At 46.6% G+C, this 24513-nt stretch overlaps 1 protein-coding gene across 3 annotated transcripts in view; it reads left to right on the top strand.

Moving 5' to 3' along the window:
• Positions 1-24513, top strand: part of LOC308127519 (gamma-aminobutyric acid receptor subunit beta-3-like) — a gene marked incomplete at its 5' end in the record, with an annotated part of 60684 nt that overhangs the window by 12002 nt on the left and 24169 nt on the right. For 2 of the 3 annotated variants that reach the window (XM_080492623.1, XM_080492622.1), the window contains 3 exons: positions 8893-8940; positions 11151-11242; positions 11373-11440. In XM_080492623.1, the coding sequence (XP_080348749.1) occupies positions 8893-8940; positions 11151-11242; positions 11373-11440 (208 nt within the window). Of the gene's footprint in view, positions 1-8892; positions 8941-10906; positions 10987-11150; positions 11243-11372; positions 11441-24513 lie in introns of those variants that run through there. The other variant, XM_080492624.1, reaches the window with a different exon arrangement.

Here is a 24513-nt window from a genome sequence, read left to right as displayed (position 1 = left end):
CTTATTAATATCCTGATATAAGTTTTATCGAAATGCAAAGACTAGTTGCGGTTATGAGTACAAACACATGCAATCTCTCACCCGTTAAGCCCCGAGGTCAAAGGTCGGCATCACTTGTAGTGATTAGTGCAGAACAACATGGTTTTTTTTTTCCCGTGTGTGTGTGTGTGTGCGTGTGTGTGCACATGCATGACGTATAAATGACTATAAATACCCCCCCCCCCCCCCCCACACCCTCCTGTTTAGATATGTATATATGTCAGGGTGGCTGCATATGGATTAATCTGCCTCCACGCCGCGGGCGCCATCAGATGGAAGTGCTCTCATCCGTGATGCAGTCACTCTTAAGTCCCGCGGCGATAGTAACTCCCGAGGATCAGCGCCGGGTTATTCTAATTCCCCGGTCGAAAGGTCGCCCCACCCACCCCCCACCCACCACCACCACCACCCTACCCGGACCTGCCGGTTTACGCTGTTCGTCTGTCGGAGAGGGTGTCCTGAGGACTTCTTTAATATCGTTCTTCTTCGTAACAATCGCCATCTGGAGTCTTTACCCGACCTACTTTTCTTTTTTTTTCTTTTTTTTTTTTAACGTTCTTCTTCTCTAAAATCGCTGCCAAAAAGCAGAGTTCACAATGAGGCCGCGTTTCATTATGAATGATCTCAAGCTGTAGCTCCTTCAAAGTGAAACACAATACGAATCAAATGCTGTAATCAGGGTTTTTTTTGTTGTTTTTTTTAAACAGGATGGATGCAGTACCAGTGACTGACCACTGGATGTCACTGTTCGCCTGCAATTGAATTTCATGCTCTCTATCTGACATCACTTTCCCCCCCCCAAATGAGTCCATTTTTCATGTTGAGTGGATAAAATAACGTCATAATAACTTAAAAAAAAAAAATGTTTTCATGTTATTCTTGACAAATCCTCATAATTCCAATCAACAGAAATCTATTGAGATAGTTTCCAACGTGAGGCATTCAATTACAGTGGTAAAAATCTTATCTATGTTTTTCAAAACTATTTTAACAATTAAACTTTTCAGTTAATTATTGCCTCCAGAGCTGTATCTCATCCGGGGAAGTCCAATTTGGGCCAGAACGTTAAAATATTGTCATAAAAACTCTAATATAGGGTTAGTGTTTCTGTTGTTACATTGCCTTTTATTTTTGTTTGTTTGTGCCTCCATGTGTGCTCATTTTGCATCCCTCTATAGTAATTTTCTGAATTTTTTCATCTCTTTGCAGTGTTTTCTGTCTCTTTAAGTGCATTTCATGCCAGTTTCCGGGTAATTTTTCACCGTTTGTCCTATTTAATGTGTGTCTATGGATCTTTTTAGCATGTTTTTGTGATTCTCATCATCCGTTTGTGGTTATTTTGGTGGCTTTTTGCATTCGTTTTGTATCCCTTGAGGTCGCGACACCATTTTTACACAGTTTTCACGGGATTGCCTCACATTTTATTCAACTGCAGCATGCTGGGAAACTCCTGTTTCTTTCTAAAACTGCATCTTAAACCCTGAGAAACGCCGCCGTGCATTTGTGGGATGAGCGGCGGACCGTGTCCCACCTCATGGTGTAGAGCAGCGTGCCGTCGTTGTGCAGCCTCAGCAGCTTGTTGGGCGTGGTCATGTTGTGGGCGATGGACTTCTTGCCGTTGAGGAAGAAGGTGTCGGGCGTCCAGATGTTGCTGGCCAGCAGGTTGTTGAGCGGGAGCATCTCCATGGGGCCCTTGAAGCACAGCCGCTCGTCCTTCCAGCTCTGGCGGAAGAACACGTCGATGGTGTACTCCTGAGGACCACGGTTCGAAAAGAAATAAATGCATAAATAAATGAAAATCCGTCGCGTCGCTGCTCGTGCGTGACTTATGGAGCGAGTGAGACAAACAGGAAGGCGCCGTGTAGAAACATCAGAGTGGTTTGAGGATGGCTTATTCATCAATCATGGTTCTTGAGCTGCAGCGTCTTCCTGAATGATTGATACGGGAGTGATACAGCAGAAGGTCTCCTACTCAGAGTCTGGTTCTGCAAGTTTTTGCCACCTAGAAGTCTGGTTCTGCAAGTTTTTGCCACCTAAGAGTCTGGTTCTGTAGGTTGTTGCCACCAAGAGTCTGGTTCTGCAGGTTGTTGCCACCAAGAGTCTGGTTCTGTAGGTTTTTGCCACTAAGAATCTGGTTCTGCAGGTTTTTGCCACCTAGGAGTCTAGTTCTGCAGGTTTTTGCCACCTAAGCATCTGGTTCTGCAGGTTTCTCTCCCTAAAAGTCTGGTTCTGCAGGTTTCACCCCTAATAGTCTGGTTCTGCAGGTTTTTACAACCTAAGAGTCTGGTTCTGCAGGTTCCTGCCACTAAGCGTCTGGTTCTGCAGGTTTTTACAACCTAAGAGTCTGGTTCTGCAGGTTTTTGCCACTAAGAATCTAGTTCTGCAGGTTTTTGCCACCTAAGCATCTGGTTCTGCAGGTTTCTCTCCCTAAAAGTCTGGTTCTGCAGGTTTTCTACAACCTAAGAGTCTGGTTCTGCAGGTTTCACCCCTAAGCGTCTGGTTCTGCAGGTTTTTACAACCTAAGAGTCTGGTTCTGCAGGTTTCTGCCACTAAGAGTCTGGTTCTGCAGGTTGTTGCCACCTAGGAGTCTAGTTCTGCAGGTTTTTGCCACTTAAGCATCTGGTTCTGCAGGTTTCTCCCCCTAAAAGTCTGGTTCTGCAGGTTTCACCTCAAAGAGTCTGGTTCTGCAGGTTTCTGCCACTAAGAGTGTGGTTCTGCAGGTTGTTGCCACCCAAGAGTTTGGTTCTGCAGGTTTTTACAACCTAAAAGTCTGGTTCTTTAGGTTTCGCCCAGCTAAAACTTTCAGTTTTCCATCGTCGCCTCGACTTGCTCATTTCCTGTCAAAGTGCCCCGCGTTGTGTGTTCGGCACCACAGAACCCAACCTGAAGTGAGAGTTGAAAGCGGGCGACACTCACCATCTCCGTGTCGGACACGGGGCCGAAGCTGGTGACGAAGATGTTGGTCTTGATCTCCGTCACGTTTTCTACGGAAGACAAGAGAGACACGGAGGAGGGTTGACGACTCCCCGAACAGCTCACGACCGCAGAACTTCGCTCCCTCGCAACCACCCACCCCCACCCCCGACGAAATCGCTCGTTCCGCACGTTTTTACAACCTCCTCTGGAGTTTCCCCGTCGCTCTAGAAACGGCAAACGCGAAGCTATGAATATCAATGTGCTCCTGGAAAGCCGGGGTTGCTGCTGGAGTGGAGGCAAGGCCCCACAATGTTCCGACGGCGTATATATTTATAGGACCTCTTGTCAAGGGTAGCAACCGTTACCAGGATGTAAGAGCTGGAACCTTTTTTTTTTTTTTTTCTTGCTCCTTTTTTTATGGCTCGTGACACGCCAGCCCCCCCTTCGCTTCTTCCCAATGTGGGACGAGCAGAAAGAAAACGAGAGAAGCCGTCGCTTGAAAAGAGAGTAAGAAGAAAAGAGGAATCTGTTGCGTCTCAAGGTTACAGCTCCCTGTTGCCAGGGCGAGGACGGGGGGGGGGGGGGGGGGGGGGGGGGGGGGGGCGCGGAGCCGCGGCGCGGCTCGCCTCCATTGATTTACTGCACGCCGGAGCCGCATGCATGCGGCAGCCGGATTCAAACTGGGCGCCTGCGGGGAGGGGTTCGGGTCAGGACAGAGAGTGGACAACCTCCGAGTCCCGGCCGGAGACGGTTGTCGTAGCCGTCCAGGAGTCCGTCCAGGATGCGGGTGAAGACGGTGCTGTTGTCGTTGGGACCCGTCTCCTTCTGGGCCTCGGACGTCTGCGAGAAGCTGGAGGAGGAGAAGACAGTGGAGTGTACAGACGGAAACTACAGACGCACTGGTTATCACTTTGTTAAAGGACGAGTACAAGTATAGATACTAACTACCAAGTACCGATACGAGATCTAACCTTTAGCTTCTTGCCGATACTGAGTACCGACACGAGTACCAACCTTTACTTCCTTGCCGAAACCAAGTACCGATACGAGTATTAACCTTTAGCTACTTGCCAATGCTGAGTACCGATAAGAGTACTGACCTTTAACTACTTGCCAATACAAGTACAAACCTTTCACTACTTGCCGAAACCAAGTACAGATAAGAGTACTAACCTTTCGCTATTTGCCAATACTGAGTACCGATATGAGTACTGACCTTTCACTATTTGCCAATATGAGTACAAATCTTTAGGTACATGCCAATACCGAGTACTGATACCGGTATTAATCTTTAATTACCTGCAAAATACTGAGTACCGATACGAGTTCCAACCTTTACTTCCTTGCCGAAACCAAGTACCTAAACGAGTATTAACCTTTAGCTACTTGCCAATGCTGAGTACCGATAAGAGTACTGACCTTTAACTACTTGCCAATACTCAGTACAGATACAAGTACCAACCTTGAACTACTTACGGAAACCAAGTACCAATTAAGTACTAACCTTTCACTACTTGCCGAAACCAAGTACAGATAAGAGTACTAACCTTTAACTATTTGCCAATATGAGTACAAACCTTTAGGTACATGCCAATACCGAGTACCGATACCGGTATTAATCTTTAATTACCTGCAAAATGCTGAGTACCGATGCGAGTACCAACCTTTACCTACTTGCCAATACGAGCACAAACCTTTAGGTACCTGCCAATACCGAGTACCGATACCGGTGTTAACCTTTAGCTACCTGCCAAAACCAAGTATCAATACAAGTACCAACCTTTAACTACTTGCTAATATAAAGTACCAATATGAGTACTAAACATTACCTACTAGCCAATACAGAGTACAGACATGAGTACTAACCTTCAAGTATCAACCGACACTGAGTACAAATATGAGAACTAACCATTAGGTATCAGCTGATCCCGAGTATCGATATGCGTACTAACCTTTGAATACTTGCCGTTCTGATACGAGTACTAACCGACGCATGACATCACGTCTTCCTCGCCAGTTTGTATCGGGGAGCTTTTGAACACGCTGCACGGTATCGGCCCGATACCAGTACCGGTATCGGTGCCTCCCGAACAGAAATCACAAATTGAACAGAAGTGCCGCTTCGTAACCGGTCCAGATAATTCAGGCTTTGACGTGTGATTCCAACACAAACAAAACCGTTTCTGTTTCTCCATATCGGTTGGATTTGCGCGTGAAATTCGAACTCTTGTCCCCGTCGGTTGCGTTCGGGACAGCCGCTTTAAAGCGACGCTGTCGCCGCAGCTCGGACGTGCCATCAATCTCAGGGTAAGAAAAATTGAATTTTTAAAAAAAAAAAACAGCTGGCAGGATTCAGCTCAGTTCAATCTGCTGGATTTGCAGATCCATCAACTTTGAACCCAGATTATTATTATTTTTTTTTTCCTTTCTTACCTTTTCTGGCATCCGCACAGGAGCAGGAGGGAAAGGACAAGTGGTGCCATGGTGGGGATTCTCCTCACTTTGTTGTCGGCGGCTGTTACACACAGAAACTGTGTTATTGGATTCACAAACATTGCGGGATTCACCGAGTGTGCGTGTGTGTGGGGGGGGGGGGGTGGAGGGTTGGGGGGGAGGGGGGGGGGGGGGGGCTACTGCTCAAATGCAGGCGTGCAACTCAAAAAAAACATAGGGAATAAAACACACACACACACACACACACACACACACACACACACACACACACACACACACACACACACACACACACACACACACACACACACACACACACACACACACACACACACACACTGCAGTGATTCCCATTGTCTACATTGCAATTCACATGAGCCACCATTCTCCTCCATCATCACAAAAAAAAAGAAGAAAAAAAAAAAAGAAAGCACGACCCACTGTATTTCATTCATGAAGAGATACCTGACTGCGGATCCATCCTCGGTATTCTAGGGGAGGGGGGGGCGTTTAGGTTCCTTCACCTCCCCCCCAGATTAGAAATGGACGCCGGTGCGCACGATCCAATCCGGGGTTTGATCACCTAATCCCGGCGCTGGTCGCTCCGTCTCTCCCCGCCTTCTGTTGCCACCACCATGGGCTGTTTCTGCTCCCTCTCCCTCGCTCTGTCCCACCCTTTCTCCTTTTCTCTCTCTCTCTCTCTCTCTCTCTCTCTCTCTCTCTCTCTCTCTCTCTCTCTCTCAATCAGTGGTGCCCCATCAATTGTAGTAGCCTGTCTCCTCCTCCTCCTTCTCCTCCTCCTCCTCCTCCTCCTCCTGCTGCTGCTGCTGCACCGCGTCTCCCGCATCGCCTCCAGAGGTGTTGCAGCACCGCAACAGCATCCGGATGAATTCAACTCATCTGGACGCGATCCGACCCAAATATGACCAAACTGCACGTTTTCCCATTCGGGGATTGATGTCGAAATTCTTTCTTGATTTTTTTTTCCTTGAGTTTTTCTTGAGGCGCAGACACGTTCAGGTGCACCTTCTTGGCATCGGTCATTTAAATATGTCGCATATTTACACTATTCAAGTATTTTTCTTGTCTCTCGTTTCATCTTTTGTAGGTGAAAGCCCACCATTTAACATTAGCAACTAGTCTATATAATCCCAAATAACAGAGTTAACACTCTTTAGTTTCCGACATGAGGCGTTCAGGTACAGTGGTAAAAAGCCATTGCAAACAATTTGTTCACTTTTCAGCACAATCTAATCCAGTCAAATACATTTCAGTTCGGTGTAATTTAATCCTGAATGTGCTGGACCGGGAAAATAGTGCCATGATCATTTAAATACTTTTTTTTCTCCTATATTTTCACAATTACTAATTAAAATAAAAGCCAATTCATTAGCCAATTCTAATGTTGCAAAATAGAGGGTGGTCTTCTCCAGCTGTTGCATTATGGGTGTTTTTACACCCTGACAGGAGGGATTTGAAAAGAGTTTGTCAACTTTCATGGCAGCGTCCCGGATACCTCAGCTCAGGTCTCTGTGATCTGGAGTAATTTGTCTGTTTGGTAGTCTGACCAGCAGGAGGCGCTACAGCAGTAAAACCAAGAAGTTAAGGGACTGAGATTGAAACACAGGACTTTAAGGGGTCGAGGCCAAATCAAAAACTATGACTCGACCAAGACTGTATCTGAGACCAAGACTAGACCAAGACTGTATCTGAGACCGAGACTAGACCAAGACTGTATCTGAGACCAAGACTGTATCTGAGACCAAGACTAGACCAAGACTGTATCTGAGACCGAGACTAGACCAAGACTGTATCCGAGACCAAGACTGTATCTGAGACCAAGACTAGACCAAGACTGTATCTGAGATCATGACGAGTCCAAGAGTGTATCTGAGACCAAGACTAGACCAAGACTGTATCTGAGACCGAGACTAGACCAAGACTGTATCTGAGACCGAGACTAGACCAAGACTGTATCTGAGACCGAGACTAGACCAAGACTGTATCCGAGACCAAGACTGTATCCGAGAACAAGACTAGACCAAGACTGTATCTGAGACCGAGACTAGACCAAGACTGTATCTGAGACCAAGACTGTATCCGAGACCAAGACTGTATCCGAGACCAAGACTGTATCCGAGACCAAGACTAGACCAAGCCTGTATCTGAGACCAAGACTGTATCTGAGACCAAGACTGTATCCGAGACCAAGACTAGACCAAGCCTGTATCCGAGACCAAGACTGTATCCGAGACCAAGACTAGACCAAGCCTGTATCTGAGACCAAGACTGTATCTGAGACCAAGACCGTATCCGAGACCAAGACTAGACCAAGCCTGTATCCGAGACCAAGACTGTATCCGAGACCAAGACTAGACCAAGACTGTATCCGAGACCAAGACTGTATCTGAGACCAAGACTGTATCCGAGACCAAGACTGTATCCGAGACCAAGACTAGACCAAGACTGTGTCCGAGACCAAGATTGTATCTGAGACTAAGATTAGACCCCCCCCCCTCCCCCCAAGCATTGAGTCTTTTTTCTGTCCAGTCCAAGTCAATGGATGGTTCAACCAGATACAATGCAGGTGAGGCGTTCAAGGAAGGAACAGAACGGAGGATTTATCAACTTCTGTGACTGGAACTAGATATATTCACGGTCAAGAATTGACCAAAAAAGACACAATCCGAGTCCCTTTAACATCTTTCCTAGACTACATTTAATTAGGAACCTGTATGGAAATATGGATATTTAGAAATTAAAGTCATTTTCAAGCGCTTTGTGTATGTAATTAGAGGAAATGTATCATTATAAACTCATTTATGCCCGATTCCGTTAATAAAATACTGGTTGTAATTCATTTTTAATGCAACTTCATTATACGTTCTTTATTCAATCGGGGCACTGTGCAGAGAGGAAACCTGCATATTGTCAAATGAAATGTAATAATCCTGTAGGGACGTTTTTACATGCATGCAGTGTTCAATGAGCGTGCGTGTGCGAGACATCGTCATCGAGAAAGTGTCTTTAATCCACCACATCAATCTGGGGAAAAAAAAAAAAAAAAAGTCCTCCTTTCAGTAGTTATCATCCTGAAGGTTGCCATAAGAGGGTAGCCGAGATCCACGCTTCGCGCGCGGTTAATTAGTGAGTGATTTTGTTTTCTTCATCACCTCTGATACGTCTGGAGAGGAGAGTCTGTGCGTAAAAGCGCGTACGTAAGAAAAATAATTAAATAAATAAATAAATGAATAATAGCGGAGGACCCGGTCTGCGCCCTGGGGGCTTCCTGGTGCGGCGGGACGACCGCCTGGACAAGAGGGACTGTATGGGACGTATGAGAGGACGCCCCTGCGGGCATCATTGCGCACGTGTCCGACAAATCAAAGAGAATAAAGCATTTGGAGTTTGTCATAATAAAACCACGTGTTTCACGGAAATCGCCTGTTTTTACGGATGTTGACGTCTTTTTCTTTTCTGCAGGAACGCTGTTGATGGAAACAAGAAGTTGTTCGCCATCTATGATACCAGGTGGGAAATGTTAACCAACCCCCCCCCCCCCCCCCCACACACACACACACACACACATACGTCTCATCCCAATTACCCAGATCTGACCCAACATTTACCCCCTCCTCCTCATCCACGTGCGTAATTTACAGCGTCCCTCCCCTTGACCCGTCCCAGATCTGAGTAAGAACCATTACAGACGATTAGCAGGGTTATCACTCAAAAGCATCGATTAAGAGGTGGATAAATGCAGCCTGTGCCCCCCCCCCCTCCTCCTCCCCCCCCTCCTCATCCATCCATCCGCTCGGCGGTGTTTCGGGTCCCGCCATTTTTATAGGCAACGCACGGGGACGGATCAGAGGCGCGCTGTAAAAAAATGCCTAATTTAAATACTTCTGGCTCTACGCAAAAGGAATGAAGTGGTATTCAGAAAGGAGCCCCGGAGAGGAGGTTCGATGGGTCGCCAAGCAGCGTAAAGTGTAAAAACAAAGTGTGTTAGACGAATACGGGAACCGTCTGTTGCATTATTTTGTAGTTTTGCCGGTTTATTTCAAAATAAATCAGCATTTTCCCCCCCCTCTTCTTCTATTAAAGAATTGCTATAGAAACTACCCTATATTAGGAAAACACATGATAATTGTAATATTTACCCGTTTTAGTACAACATCCCAGCCTTTCAGTGTATTTCCTTCCACCAAAACGTTACGTTTACTTGTTTTATTTATAGAATATACAAACAAGCTTAAAAGTGGAAGGTTAGAATATAGTTTTTTTTTAGACATTTTTAGGAGTAAATATTAATATATTTGGGGTTTTGACTGGATTTGAAGTCATGCAACTTGAAGGTTAAACGTCTGGGCTGTTGAATTTGATAATGGGCGAACTTTTTGCACGATTTTCTGTAACATCCATTTAATTGTATGGGAGGCGTTCAGGGACAGCACTGGGTGTGTTTTCAGCTATCTAATCCTGGTTAATCCCAGCTAATTAACAATTCCCGGGGATAATTGCACAAATACAGACAATTTATGAACAATTAATCGATTCCTGTGGCGCGATATTTATTCTAAAGGGAATTAAAAGAGCATGTGAGGCGTTCAGGGACACGTAAATTTCTTGTATTTTTTTGGATGTAATCTCGCAGGATCATAAAGTCGATAAAATCCGCATACGATTTCGGATTTGTCTGCATTGATCAATGTAAATATAGACCGAATATGAAGTTATTAATGCATTTCAGAGAGGTGATTTTTATTCTAAAGGGAAATTTAAAAAAAAAAAGAAAAAAAAAAGACGCACGCCAGGCTTTCTTCTTCTTCCGCGCGCAAAGGCTTGGACTGCACTGCAGCGCCTGACGGGTATTTTTTTACAGTGTGCGAAGTGTTGGTCTTCATCTCTGGTTTGAACAAGCCCGAGTGCCTTCACCGCCACCACCAGCAGCAGCAGCAGCAGCAGCAGCGGCGGCAGCGGCAGCAGCAGCAGCAGCAGCAGCGCGTCCCCTCCCTCCCTCCCTCCCGCTCCGTCTCATCAATATGCGCTCCAGCTCCTGAATGTAACACAGAAGAAAAAAAAAGAAAAAGAAAAATACAAACACCAGAACCGGAGCTCGGATCCAGGCGAGGGGGAGGCGATGTCAGACCATAATCCACATCTGACTCCTTCCTCACCCAGCCGCTGACTTTTTTATTTTTTCCCTCCTTGCCGCGACTTTCTCTTCTTTCCCTTCTCTCTTTATTATTTATTTTGTGTGGCTTCCATACGAGCCGATCAATGGATTTACTCTGGATCCGAGGAGCGTCGGACTGTTGATTGAAGAGAAAGGGGAGGGGAGGAGAAGCGGCTTATCCTTTTTTTTTTTTTTTTTTTTTTTCCTTTTTTTTTTTTTTGAGGGGTACAACGTGGAGGAAGGAAGAGAAACAATTTTAAGAAAATAAAAAAAAAATAGAAAAAATAAAAAAAATACACACACAAATAGGAAAAAGAGGTGATGTTTGCTCTGCAGAGGGTGCGTCAATTCCGCGTCTTATCCGCACTGGTTGTCGGTTCGATTGTGTGTTGCGCAAAAAGGTGAGTCCGGTTGTTTAATTGTTATTATTTTTTTTTTTCTCTTCTTCTTGTTATTGTGAGAAAGTCAAGGTTATTGGCTGGAGTGATTGGTTGATGGGGGAGTCAAGGTGATGATCTCTCTCTCTCTCTCTCTCTCTCTCTCTCTCTCTTTGCTGTCATTCCAGCGTCAATGAACCGGGCAACATGTCTTTTGTGAAGGAGACAGTGGATAAACTACTCAAGGGATATGACATCCGACTGAGACCGGACTTCGGAGGTATGCAGCATCCTCCACCCCCCCAACACCCCCCTTTATAACCTTCCTCCTCGCCATCCTCCTCCTCCCTTAATAATCCTTCATTTTTGGCGCCATGGATGATGCCCGGCGTGTTTTTAACCTCTTGCAGGGGCTCCTGTCGCCGTGGGCATGAGCATCGACGTGGCCAGCATAGACATGGTGTCAGAAGTCAACATGGTGAGTGGGATTTAACATCACATGAACACCCACCCCCCCCACCCCCACCTCCACCCCCTTCTCCCCCCTCCTCTTCCCATGCACCCCTGCAACATGATTTCCTCACGTTATATAGTGTTTTTTTTTTGTTTTTTTTTTATCCCCTCGATGGGTCAGATGCTTCCTGGAAGCAATAAAACATCTTTATCTCACACACACACACACACACACACACACACACACACACACACACACACACACACACACACACACACACACACACACACACACACACACACACACACACACACACACACACACACACACACACACACACACACACACACACACACACACACACTGAGTGGGTTCCTCTGCCCCCTCGCCACCAATCGATACAGTCCACACAGATTTCACGCACGCTTACGAGGAGAACCATGCGGCAGACGAGACCGCCTCGTCTTCGAAATCCCCGTGATCAGCCGGGGGACGTCTCCACCGCTTGTTAACCTCCACAGTTGAACGGCGCCCTCCCGGGAGGCCCCCTCCAAGCGGCACACGGCTCTGATTGGATTCGCTAATTCGCAGCTTTTTTTTTTTTTTTTGTTGCCCTTCTTCTTGCCCCGTCGTGTTGACACGTGTGGCCAATACGCAGGGGGAAGGGGGGGGGGGGGGGGAGGGACGGAACTTCAGGGCGATTGTGTTCTTAAAAATACCAGCTGACGGTGACCCAGATTTGACGCGGGAGGGTGAACGTTTGTGGATTGCGGGCGGCTTCGTTAGAGAGGACGAGAGTTCACACTTTCGACCTCTGGGTCGGACTCTAACCGCCACGACATGAGCTGAAAGGCCAGATTCCTCCTGCACCGGGGCCGAATGAGAACACTACCACTATGTGTGTGTGTGTGTGTGTGTGTGTGTGTGTGTGTGTGTGGGCAGGCAATGATCAATACTAATGACTCAATGATTGCTTCAGCCAGGTGACTCTTGGCTTTGACAATCGACTTTTCCCCGCGGCTGCTCTGGCGCCGCCAACGTCATCAAGACAGCGACAACTCGAGTGTTTCCAAACATGATCGATACATTAAAGGAGCGCAGTCTGACGGACGTTTAGTCCTTCTGCCCTCTGGATACCCTTCCGACCTTTGCGGAAAGCCCGAGAAAACAAAAATGGCGGCGTGCCAGTTCTTCACGCAGCAGAACAATCGTTGATTGTGTCGGCCTTTCCGGGCAATGTTTGCGATCCTTTGTCATCATGACGGGAAACCTTCCCTTAAAGAACCACAGCGCCACCCGGTGGTCATATCAGCAAACACACTTTCCCTCATTTGTCTCCGACAACATGTTACGTTACGTTTTTTCCACCATGTTTTTAAGTGAAAACGCGACAATTCCGTAGCGTTTGGGTGTCCGTTTCCGTGACAACGGTGCTCGGTGTCAGTTGAAAACGGAACTTTTCGAAAACCGCGCCGTCTCCCTCTCCACGGAAACCCCGGGGAAACTTTCTGGGGACACTCAAGAAAACGTTGCGTTTTAGGGTGTCCGTTGGATATGACGACGGTGCTCGGTGTCTCTGAAAACGGAACTTTTCGAAAAACGCTCCGACTCCGTCTCCATGGAAGCTTCGGAAAAAAAATGCAACTTTTCTGAAATGCTGCTACTGCACGTGTGCACGCCGGTCGGAATAAATAGCCACGTGTTCCAGGCAAACTGATTAACAAATGTGGGATATTCAGTTTGTCCTCCGTTTATCGTTCTTCAATTTTTTTCCACAATTGCAGTTTTCATCATTGTCGATTTAACGCAAGATTCAGTTCTAATAATCCAATGTAACAAACTAAACTGTGAAAAAAAACGTTCTGCTCTCCCGCCACACACCAGGCCTCAATACCTGGAGCTTGATTTTCGCGATTGACCCGAGCTCCACCTAGTGGGCTAACATAAGAACTGCACATATAAAGAAAGCGTCGATATAGAATGGCTCCAACAACTTTTCCGAAATCATGAAAGCTAAGTACATCGTTTTTGTCAAACTAGCCTCAAAGCGACGCTGTCCGGCTGTTAAAACCCCCATAATGCAACAGCGATAGAAGAATTTCTTGGGACATTTCACTCAATTTTGCACCATTGAAATCGGCTTTATTTTTAAGATTGCCGTCATTTTCGGTTGCAACTGTGAAAATATAGACATTTTCATCACATATACTGTCAAAGAAAAACCTTCAAGTTTAAAGGTAATGATTATCATGGCACTATTTCACCAGTCCGGGCCCACTCGAGAGGAAATTGGACCGCAGTAAAATGGCTTTGAGTTTGACGGGGGAAGTGGTGAAGGTGAATAAACGAGACGAAAATCAAGAAAAATATTTCCTACATGTATTTTCAAATGAATTTTTTTTCTTTTACTAGATATTTGGGACTGATTTTCATGGGTCAAACGTAGAAAAGCCACAAGGGGCAATTCATTCATCAGCAGCTTCCCAGTGTCAGTCAACATAAATACATGATCAATCGGTCAAGGAAACATGTTTACGCATCGGACAGAGGGACGCCTACGTACGTATATACAGTCATAGAGCAAAATAACAACAGATCAAACAAAAAAAAAATGAGTGTGGGGTCTGCTTTTAAGAGCCTAATAGTTGAGAGAATGTAGGACTTTGAGCGGCTGAGACCAGGACCAGAGAATACCCCTCAAGACCAAGATGCTGAAAATGTAATTTCGACCACAAGACGAAGACTCCTCTTGAGTACTACAACACGAGTAAACATAGACATTAATTCTACTTATATAAGCTGAGTCCATTATTCTCGTTTTGCATCAGGACTGTTTCCCATGAAGGCAAACCTCCAAAACGAAGTTGGCCTTATTGATCGCGAAGGTTGAAGGTACCTTCAAGTTCCTTCATCTGGTCTAGGTTGTATCTTGTTCTCTTGACCTGCGTTCCGTTTTCCCCGCTGCGTGACTCCCGTCATGCATACGCAACCAAATCCGGTTTATGTTGGAACTCTTATGACCCGTTTGTATGGAAACGCTCCCGTTTCATCCGACCGCGTCGTTTGGCCGACGGGTTTTTTTCGTCACCGACATGAGGCCGCGAGCCCGGCCGGCTCGTTCTCCGCGGCGCAGATAAAGGCAGCTGGTCAGCCAGGGAGTCAGACAGGCTGAGATCGCGCTGAAACCGATAATTAATTAGGTCCGCGTCTTGATTCACGAGGGACGGCAACATGTGCGTCTTTCGCGGAAAAAAAACCACAATGGACAATTCCTGGCGGCTCCCCAGCGTTGGAGCCCAAACGAGAATCGTCAAGCTGTTTGTTATCGTCAGGCGTTTGACATTTGGTGGATGATAGTCATCCAAGTGCCGGGACCGTGGCGCTCCGGGACCGAGGGTCCGGGGGGGGGAAATGGATAATGAGCGCATTGATCAACACTTAAGCGGCGCGGCTCGGATAAACGCCGCTCTTTCAGTTTTTGTTTTGTGCAGAGAGAGAGAGAGAGAGAGAGAGAGAGAGAGAGAGAGAGAGACAGAAAAAATCAAAGGCTCCATTCTGCTTTAATTTCTGTAAGATCTGAGCGACTAAAATCCACTTCGCCAAGCCCGGTGGAACGGGCCGCGGGCACGAATGTGGAAACCAGTCTGAAAAAGTTGAGGGGTTTATTGGGACAAAGTTGTGCTTGCGAAGCTGAAACGGAGCTCGGATCCTCAACTCAGCGTCTTCTGCAGACGTTTTTTTTTTTTTTTTTTTTTTTTCCCCACACAGAGAAAAATATGCTGCAAAAGATAATAATAAAAAAAAATAAAAAAAAAAGAGCTTGAGGCTTTGACAGCTCGAGAGCAAAGGTCCTCTTTTTGTGGGCGAGCGCAATCCGAAAATGTTCTGACGACTGAAACCCAGGCTAGCCTTTGCACCATCGAGGTCGGAGGTTGGCAAAGGAGGAGTGGCGGAGGAGTGGCGGAGGAGCCGGTGAGGCGCTCACACATATTTCAGGGTGTCGCGCAACCTCAAAGTCTTCACTGGAGACTGATTGTAATGCGCAGACAGACGTCTTAAAGGTGATTGGTACGTTGTTAGAGACCGTCCACGAATGTGAAGTGAAAATGCATTGTTTAAAAAAAAAAAAGAAAAGAAAAAAGATAAAAAAATGGTAAAACACCTCAAATTCTTTCACCTTTTCATGTCTACAGCCGCTAACAACTCCGCTATGCTAACCTGCCACTCCATTTTTTGCGTTTTCAGGAAAGTGTTGCGTTTACACAATTTGAATACGATGTCCGAATACAAGGAAACAGCAGAAACTGGTGTAGTTTTCATGCCCGGCCACTAGTGGGTGTTGTTTGGTTGTGTTTTGTAATTAAACCGCACACATGCGCGCAGAGAGCAATATGCCACAAACGCCAATAATGGCGAGTACAAGGGCTGTGCGATATATATATCGAAATGTACGCGGTTTCCCAAATTTGATACAATAAAATACATTTAACATCGATATAGCTTTTTACGGGAGTCATGACACTCTGGAGGAAACGTTGTCGTTAATGACCGTCTACTGAGCATGTGCCACCACCTTGGGAGCGGTTTTCAAAAAGTTGCATTTACAGTGGTTCCAAACACCGTCGCTGTGAACTCTTGGCACCCAGAATGCAATTTTGCGTTTTAACTTGAAAAACTTTAACCACCCAGCTGTGAAAAAAACTGCACCAATCAGACGTCACATGATCCGTCCACCATCGCCCATCATAAAGTTGAGCTTTCATCGTGAGTTTTCACAGACCCTCTCGAAAGGCGTTTGTTTGATCCACCTCGGCCCGAGTCTGAGCTGCTCGCGGGCGGCCCCGCGAATTCTGAGGACGAGAGCTCAAGATTTATTGAGCGACGGCGCGGGAAGAGAAAAAGAGCAGAGCGGAGCGAGAGATCAAAAGATGCGAGAAAAAAAAACGAGGAGGTGGCAGCCGATCGAAATACCCCAGGCGAGCTCGCGAGGCAGCCGGGGTGCGAACACGGCATCTGCTGCCCCCCCCCCCCCCCCCCCCCCCCCATCCCTTACCCCCCAGAAACACACACCTGGCGGGGCAGGTGGAGCGGGGTCGGCGCCTGTCGCCTCCTTCGCGGAGCGCCGGCTCCTCGGTTTGGCAGATGCCGGAGCGTCTGAGAAAGGCACACTAATTACCTCGGAGGTTTGTTTGTGGTGCGCCGGGGGGGCCGCCGGGCTGATGAGAAACACATACTAGAACAAGATCAGAGCCGGGCGAAGTAGATTATCTGCGCGCCGAGGCAGAAACTACTTGTACGCTTAAAGATGGGATCATTTGAAAAGCTGTTTGTTTGTTTGTCGTGGCTGGACTCGACGTTCCCCAACAAACTCCAGGTCTGGATTCTTTAAAGGGTCTTTACGAGCTTTTGTTTTCCAGGAACCCAGTATTATAGTATAGTATCGGGTCCGATACTATACGTGGCGAGTATTACTTGTCGTGACGTCCAGAGAGGATGAGCGATGTACAGTTTAGAGATTCTTTCATTTTAATGAGGACGACAAAAGAAAGACAGACGATGAGTCACGTTCTGACAAAAGGAGGAGAAGCGCCAGCAACTTAATCACCAGAGTCATTTGGACCAGCGATGTCGCTCATTAGTTTAACTGCTCAGTGGAGCCGTAATATTTTACTCTGAGCGACATGCTACATGCTAATGAGCTTCAGGCGTCTCACACACCAGCAATGCTACATGCTGAAGAGTTTCAGGCGTCACACATCAGCTAAATGCTAATGAGTTTCAGGCGACACACGCCAGCTACATGCTACATGCTACATGCTAATGAGTTTCAGGCGTCACACACCAGCTATATGCTACATGCAAATGAGTTTCAGGCGTCAAACATCAGCTACATGCTAACGAGTTTCAGGCGTCACACACCAGCTACATGCTACATGCAAATGAGTTTCAGGCGTCACACACCAGCGACATGCTATATGTTAATGAGTTTCAGGCATCACACACCAGGTACATGCTACATGCTAACGAGTTTCAGGCATCACACACCAGCTACATGCTACATGCAAATGAGTTTCAGGCGTCACACACCAGCTACATGCTAAAGAGTTTCAGGCATCACACGCCAGCAATGCTACATGCTACATGCTAAAGAATTTCAGGGCTCACACACCAGCAATGCTACATGCTAAACAATTTTGGGGCTCACACTCCAGTAACGCTACATGCTAAAGAGTTTCAAGAATCACACAGCAACGATGCTACATGCCAAATAGTTTTAGGAATCATATACCAGTGATGCTACATGCTAAAGAGTTTCAAGGCTCACGCACCAGTGTTGCTACATCTTACAAGCTAAAGAGTTGAACATGATCAAAGCAAGACATAGACACTACCTGCGAGCTCCTCTCGATTGACGGTACACTTAGAGCATGGCGTAGACAGACGCTACGCGTACTGTAAACTTCAAGTCTGTCGTAGTTGTGCGTATCGTCGACGTAGATGTTGTGCGGAGGCGGTTCACATAGCCTTTGCATATCGTTTGGAGTACAAGTAGTTGTTTTAGTACTCTGTATCGGCAAGCAGCTAAACCTTGGTAGTTGTACTTTTAAAAAAGTGGTATCAGTGCATCAGTAGTTTCTTTTCTTTTTCTTTTTTTTTTTTTTGCGTGCAAGTCTCAGGCCCCCTCAGGCCGGTTCCTGGACTCCAGCTTGGGAGCCACTAGCTTCTAAACATTTCCAAACACCATCATTAAAAAAGTTTATAGCGTGGGCGAGTTTTTCATTATCACAGCGGACGACCAGGTGGGATTCTCTATGGCAGCAAGAGCGATCGAGGTCTTCTCTTTATTTATTTATTTTTTATATCACAGCCCATCGTCAGCACCTTATGAAACTAATGTTAGGAAATTAAATCAAGGTAGAGCTCCCCCCCCCCCCCCCCCCCCTCCCCTCTCTGCCTTCTCCTTTCGCTCGCATGGGGGAACGGTCAGAGTCTAACGCTGTGAATGTACTCGCAGTAACAGGCTGCTAGTCATCCATACGCCCACGGCTGCATGTGGGTGTCAAAGAGAGAGAGAGAGAGAGAGAGAGAGAGAGAGAGAGAGAGAGAGAGAGAGAGAGAGAAAAAACCTGTCATTATGGAGAGGTGAAAAGATCTCCCTCTCCATCTCCATTCCTCCAAATGTTCCCTCGGCCTGTTTTTACATGGCACCAGCAGCAACACAACAAACCCGCTTTGATTCGGCTGAGTTGACGAACACTTTTTTTTATTATTTTTATTTTTTTGCTCATTTCCCAGGTGATTTTAAATGCATCTGGATTTTTTTTTATATTTTTTGGGGGGGGGGGGGGGGCAATTTTTTCTCCTCTGAATGACAAGTTTTTTTTCTGCCATAAACCTCACAACCCGGTCTGCGGCTGATTGCACAACATGCTTGTACTCGCGGAATCAGATGTTGCCAATGTGTTAACTATGTCACCCTAATTATCGCGTATATAGGTCTTGCAGCGATGCGGGAAAAAAAAAAAAAGAAAAAAGAAAAGAGCATATCTTTTCTCTGAGCTTGGAGTGTGGCTTAATATACCCCCATGTCTTTTATCCTGCATCCGGCTTCCTGCCTGATGGAATGTAATTGGCCTCGGGAGAGAGAGAGGGAGCGCGCGGCTGTACGATGAAGTGATGATCACTCGGATTCGGGAGCAGGCGGAGCGAGGCCCCTCCCCCCCGGGGTAAAGTGGACGCGCGGGTTCGAGTCCGGTCGGGACGGGCGGTTTGCTCCACCCGCTGCCACTCGGGCGGCCGCAATAGAACGCGGTCAGGTATACTCTGAACCGGACTGATTTCGGAGATTTTTGCAACAGGTCATCGGGGTCAATCGGATTCCCTACAGCTGAAGTGAGGGAACCTGAAATTCGCTGATTTAACGAGACACTAAATAAATAAATAAATAAATAAAAGCCAAGCGCAAAATACAAAGAAAGACCCCCCCCCCCCTCCAGGCCCAGGCTTCTCCTGCTGAGGCAGGAGTGAACCACCACATCCCCGCGTCCAGTGAAAGATTTATAGGATTCCATAAATTATGGAAGACATATTGAGAAAGTGATATATATCATTGTTGGGGGAAAAAAAAAAAACAACCCACAGGAGCTGTTGACTCATAGCAGTTGTACTGCAATAAATACACAGGCCAGATTCTGGAAAGTTCAAATGTGATGAAAAACATTGGAGTGATTGCAAAAACTTATATTCACGTGTTTGTGAACTGAAAGGAAAGGAACGCAGTCTAAACCTAAAGAAGCTTAGTCAGAAAATGCTCCGAGGCGGACTGAACAGGCTCTCACTGTGCGCTTTTTTTAAATAGGAAGGTTTTTCCATGTCTGAGCCTGAACGATACTTTTAGGAACCTCCAGTCGGCAGGAGAAGTTTTTAAGCGTCCGGCTACACGACCACGGTGCTCGGAGCCACTGAAAACAGATCCCAAAGGGGGAACTTTTCCAAAATGCTCTGACTCCATCGCTGTAGAAACGTGGGGGGAAAAAAATGAAACTTTTTGAAAATGCTCAGGCTCCATCTCCGGAGAAATGATGAACAATGCAACTTTTTGAAAATGCTCGGGCTCCATCTCCGGAAAATGGTGACAAATGCAACTTTTTAAAAGTGCACCGACTCTATCTCTGTGGAAAAGGAGGAAAACGTAACTTTTTGAAAACGCTCCGACTTGGTCTCCATTGAAACGGAGGAAATCGTAACTTTTTGAAAACGCTCCAACTCGATCTCTGTAGAAACGAGGAAAACACTCTTGATAATAAATGTCTGTCGAAGCGTGTTTCGGTAGCGATCAAGCTACAGACCACGTACAACCACAGATTAGATTCGGTCGCATTAGTTCGGGACGTCTCCCTATGGGCATATGGTCCACTTTTACTCTTTATGAGGCGATGCGTCACAGAGTTTTAGACAGTGAGGAAATGACGCTCTATGTCGAGGGACGGGGTCGTCGTTCAGTGGGAAAAGTCCAATTCAATCCCTTCTGTGTTCAATAAGGGACGGAGCTATTTTTACCCCCTTATAGCAGCAGGATGAAGAGATGGGGGTGGGGGTGGTGGGTGGGGTCTGTAGTCGCAGAGGGATTCCCCTGCACTGCGGTGATATACTGCTTCGGGGGTCGTCCCAAGGGAGCGCTCCGAAATTACATTGAAGTGACTCAAATTGCTTTACAGCACGGGGGTTCATATAGAGTACACGGTGATTACATATCACTTCGGTTTTTTTTGGAGTTTTTTGTCAACGAAAGGTGAAACTACTTTCTCATAAATGCAAACCGCAAGAGAACACACGTGACACTGCTTCCTTGATGCTAATGTCGAAGTAGCATGTCACAGCCCATTTAAACTCACTTTTTTCGATTTTCATCCCCATGTCCATTTACATGGAAATAGCAGAAATGCTGTTTTAATGTCAGGCCACTAGTGGGTGCTATTTTTTGTTTGCATAATGAAACCACACACACATGCTCGCAGAGAACAATAGGCTATAAACACTAACAATGAGAGTACACAGACTAGTGGACAGATGACCAAGTTCGATTGTTGTTACGGTGACTGTCAAAATAAAAGTACCAAGTCCCAGGAGAATATTGACAGAGTCATGACACTCTGGAGGATCTACTGAGCATGTGCATAACTACTAGTTACTAGGCTCGGAGTGCGCATGAGCCGTAGCAGCATTTCCGCCATCTCATGGACACAGAGACCGAATGTTTCAAAAACATGCATTTTCTCCCATTTCTGCAGAGACAAAGTGTTTTTCAAAAAGTTACAGTTGCCCCCGTTTCTCTGTAGACAGAGAATTTTCAAAAAGTTGCATTTTTTCAAGGTTGCCTTTTCTCCCGTTTCCACGAAGACGGATTCAGAGCATTTTCAAAAAGTTACATTTCTACAGAGGCGGAGTTTGAGTGTGTTTTTGATAAGTTGCCCCCCGCCCCACCCGTTTCCATAGAGCTGGAGTGTTTTTTGAAAAGTTGTGTTTTCCTCTGTTTCCACGGAGACGTAGTGTTTTCAAATTGCCATGTTTTCCCTCATTTCTATGGAGACAGGGCAAGAGCGTTTTTTTTTAATTTTTTTTATTTTCATTTTCAAAAAGTAGCTTTTCCCCCCTAATTTCCACTCAGACCGAGTCGGAGCCATTTCCAAAAAGTTGCGTGTTCCCTCTTTTACACGACGACGGAGTCGGAGCATTTTCAAAAAGTTGTGTTTTTAGTGGCCCTGGGCACCGTTGTCATGTCAACGGTACTTGTAATCTTGTAAACAGGCCCTCAGTATGTGGCACTGCAGAGAGAGAGAGAGAGAGAGAGAGAGAGAGAGAGAGAGAGAGAGAGAGATTAAATTGAATATGGGTCAACTCTCAGCCAAAACTCTGCTTATCTGAATTCTCGCACACCCTGAATGGAAGTGATTATCCAGTCGAGTTAATTGAATAATTGAGGCAATCGCTTCAAATGGTCACTGTCATCATCTCGGCTGGAAATATATGCTAATAACCCCAACAACTGCGGCGAGGCTGAGCGCGCTGGGAGTTCATGTGTTGTGGGAGAGTTGTCAATAATTCATAAACCCGTAGTCCCAGTGTTGGGGGGGGGGGAAATAAATAAAATGGGTAGAATAACCGTTCCAGGGCAGGTAATGCAAATCCTCCCTCATCTGAAATTCATTTTGATTGTCGCCATGCAAGATTGATGAGGACTAGTTGGCCACGTGTTTGCACACGGCTGACACGGTGGCGTTTAATCATTCATGTGTTACGCGGCGCCTCGCCGGGCTTACCCACCTGCCGATACGCCGGCGGGAGACTGAAACCTGAAGACGCGGCGGGAGAAGGAGAAGGGGGGGGGGGGGGGGGGGGGGGGTGATACGATGAGGGGTCAAAATAAGGCCGCGTGAAAGTGACATTAGTCACTTGCGAGTGAGTGATGGAGGGTAAAGTTACAGTGGTAATGGAGGAGAGAGAAAAGGCAGAGGGAACGTCCTGAATCGTACGGCGAGTTCAATTGCCGCCACATGCCGGGCTCAATCCGTACGGACTGCTTTAATGGGACGGTGAGCGATGGCACTCGCCGCCCTTCATGTCGTAAATTCCCTGCAAATGATTTATTTCCCTGGTATCACTTCGTGTAACTGGAGAAGGCTGCGAGTTGCGCGGGGTGACCAGCGTCTCGGCAATCTGGTCTCGCCCCGGTTACTGGGTGACGTGCGTGGGTTAACTCGACCACATTGGTTCTGCTCCAAGAACAGATGACATGCATCTCAATTGGTGCGACAGACGTGTGGTTGGACACTAGATTCCCTCAGATATGAATACCTCACTGTACACCGTAGCTCCGTCTAGTTTTAACAAGATGCTCTAAGCTCCTGGATCCGGAGGTTCCCAACCTTGGGTCTGTGACCCTTTTTGATAAAGGGATCGTCAACAATTGGACACATTGGATACCTTTGAGTTCGCTATACTAGGAAAATCAATATGTTTAGATCATGAGACTCGACCCGATGAGATCAGTACCTCAACATGGTGGGATAGTTTGTTCGCCTCTAGGACTGCTAGAGCTATGTCGGCAGAGGTATTATAGTCCTGGTAGGACCACGCATGCCCAACCTGTCGAAGGGTATCTAAAGACCAGAGTAAGAGTGATCCTCCAGGTAGGGGGTTTGGGCGGTGGGCTCATAACCCGCTCCCTTAAAACCTTCGTATCACGGAAACCGAAACGAGCATTGCCACTGCGCCCCACTGTGGGGAAGTAGCGGAAACAAGACGAAAGGCTCAAAGTGCGATGTAAAGAATGACGTTAGACCGCCGACGAAATTGCCAAAAACGTGTGCAAGGATCGGGCAGTGAGTGATCAAGGAGTTGTCCAAATCCAATCGACACATCTCGAATCCTCTTGTCTGGACGGTCCTCAGAGATCTCATCGACGCCTGATCCTCAGCATCCCGACGGAGCTCTGCTGGACTGAGATCTGGATCGTTCGTGTCTCGTAAAGTCGTTGTCATTTCAAGAACCCAGAGAATTATGACCTGAACATTAAAAAAGAAAAAGTCATGTGGAGTTTGATCAAGGGTTCTGTCCATTCAGTTGAAGCGCTATAAGAAAGCTCCTCCATCTGAACTTTGGCATGTGCAACGCTGGATTCTTCTGCCATTATATAACTGTATGACTGATGTACCTCCTGCCAATAATACTGCTATTACGCAACACGCGTATAGAAACCAAAGGCTGCCTTCATGTACTTTTGCCTGATAAATTAGTCGATCATAAAATATTCTGAAAGACGATTTCAAACAGACGAACGTCACACCGCTAAAGCTAATTGCCACGTTAATACCAGACTTTTAAAATTTTTTTTTTTATCCTACCCCCCCCCCCCCCCCCCCCCCCCCCCCCCCCACATAATGTGCCATCGCCACAGTGTGTCTGGGGGGCTGCAGGCGAGCGGGAGGGACCACGTTACCGCCACTATACATCCGCGGCTCGGCGCCAGCGAGCTTTTCCCCGTCGTGCTGTGTGACCAATCTGGATCCTGTGCTGACTAAGATCTTCCCTTTACACGTCTCTGCGCGCTAACCAAAACCTGGAAAACATATTCGCCAAAGTATTAGCCTGAAGAATGGAATAATTTAACATTTTCTTTTTCTTTTTTTTTTTTTTCCCTCAATTGCTTTCATTTGCATAATTTTATGTTGCTCAGTTTGTGTGTGTGTGTGTGTGTGTGTGTGTGTGTGTTGTAATTTTTTTCTTTTTGCCTTTCCTCATGAAAATGCAAAACCCCGAGTGTTTTGTAAGCATTAGTAACACAGTGTTTCAGGCTGCGCGGAGAGACAAATAACTACTTTGCTTATGCAACAGCTCTGTCACACATGAACATTTTTTTTGGAAAGCCGCGCACGTTGCAGTCGCCGTCTCAAATCTTTTGTGTTCTTGGTTCTATAATCTGAAGAGGAAAAAAAGAAATGCCGCACCATACGGCCATGTGTGTGCCTGTACGAGTGCCAGCGTGGCGCAGGCTGGTTTCTTTGCAGCGCCACAGCGGGCAGGGAGAGATCGTGGCA

Source organism: Lipophrys pholis, assembly GCF_963383615.2.
Source record: "Lipophrys pholis genome assembly, chromosome: 23".
Classification (NCBI taxonomy): domain Eukaryota; kingdom Metazoa; phylum Chordata; class Actinopteri; order Blenniiformes; family Blenniidae; genus Lipophrys; species Lipophrys pholis.
The sequence above is the reverse complement of the archived record's forward strand: the minus strand, read 5'-3'. Positions and strand labels throughout refer to the sequence as shown.